Source organism: Emiliania huxleyi (assembly GCF_000372725.1).
Source record: "Emiliania huxleyi CCMP1516 unplaced genomic scaffold EMIHUscaffold_4633, whole genome shotgun sequence".
Lineage (NCBI taxonomy): Eukaryota > Haptophyta > Isochrysidales > Noelaerhabdaceae > Emiliania > Emiliania huxleyi.
The window spans coordinates 521-1,693 of record NW_005198512.1 but is presented as its reverse complement, the minus strand read 5'-3'; the positions used below and the strand labels follow the sequence as shown (position 1 = coordinate 1,693).

At 63.5% G+C, this 1,173-nt stretch overlaps 1 protein-coding gene across 1 annotated transcript; it reads right to left on the bottom strand.

Annotated features, from left to right (window-relative positions):
• Positions 1–93: 93 nt before the first annotated feature.
• Positions 94–611, bottom strand: EMIHUDRAFT_124260 (hypothetical protein; the record flags this gene model as incomplete). Its single annotated transcript, XM_005768224.1, has 1 exon — positions 94–611. A coding segment is annotated over one exon (518 nt), but the record flags the coding sequence as incomplete, so codon positions are not given.
• Positions 612–1,173: the final 562 nt, after the last annotated feature.

The following is a 1,173-nucleotide window of genomic DNA, read 5'->3' as shown; positions in this document are numbered from 1 at the left end:
CCCAGACTCTTGGTGAGCAGGCCCTTGATGGCGCGGAGCCGAAAGTCCTGTAGCGGGCCGCCTCGCGATGGCTCGGCGGATCCGAACGGGAACCAGGCCATCGCTATGTTGATGAGCGGCGCGAGCGGCACGGATGTCGGGACGAGCCCGGTCGCGTAAAAGCTAGCCCTCGCGACGCAGCCGCTCCCGCGCGGCTCGAGCCTCACGTCGAGAGAGTCTAGCCACTCCGCCTTTGTCCAAGTGAGAACATGGACCGCCGACGCGTCGGCTCGCGCGATTCTCAGCTCGGGCATCAGCAGCTTTGCCCGCCGGTCAGGTGTCAGGCCCTCGAGCACGGAAACGAGTGCGCCCGACACCTCCTCGGGGCTGCTGTCGGCAAACTCCCATCGATCCGTCTTGGAGTTTATGCCCGCTAGCTGACCCACCCAGTGGCCGGGAGCGATGACGTCCTGGATCGGGCCCTGGAGGGTTGAGAAGAAGGACGGCTCGGCGTGCGCGGCCAGGACGGGGACCTCAGCAGCAGCAGCAGCAGCAGCAGCAGCAGCGACAGCATGGCGGCGGGAGGTGGGTGGTGGCGAAAGCGTGAGCGCAGCCAGTAGCAGGGGCCACATTCGGCTGCAGAGAGCGGCGCGGAGCCGCTGACTCTCGTTTCAGCCGAACGCCGAAGTGCTTTTTCTTTTTTAATGCCGTGTCTTCTTTCCCCACATTCGCTGTCGTGCGATAATTGTTGTGGTTTGCTTCTCTTCTTCTTGGCGCCGCCAGGGCGAGCAAGAGCGCGTTAGGATTCCTAGTACAACGCCACTGCACAAGCCTCGTGCAAGCCCCCGCCTGTGTTAATTAACACCTCACTCACCCCCCCACGCGCTGGCGGTTCTAAGTTCTTGAGCACTTGAGCACTGGATAGGGCCGATTCCGCGTGGTACGGGACCCCTCGATCGTCTCGCCCTCCCTCACTGGTGTGTTCATCGGGGGGGGTCATAACAAACACGGTACAGGATCGAGGTGCACGCTGCCGAAGCAGTGTCGTCCCCCCTCTCCCCGACGGCGATGGCGGTGTGACCGATCGAGCTACAAGAGGAGCTCGTTCAGCAGGATCCGGGTTGGTCTGGCGCACTACCTCACTGGGCCTGAGATCGCACGACGCTTCCCGTCACCGTCTCGGGTTTGTGTGGG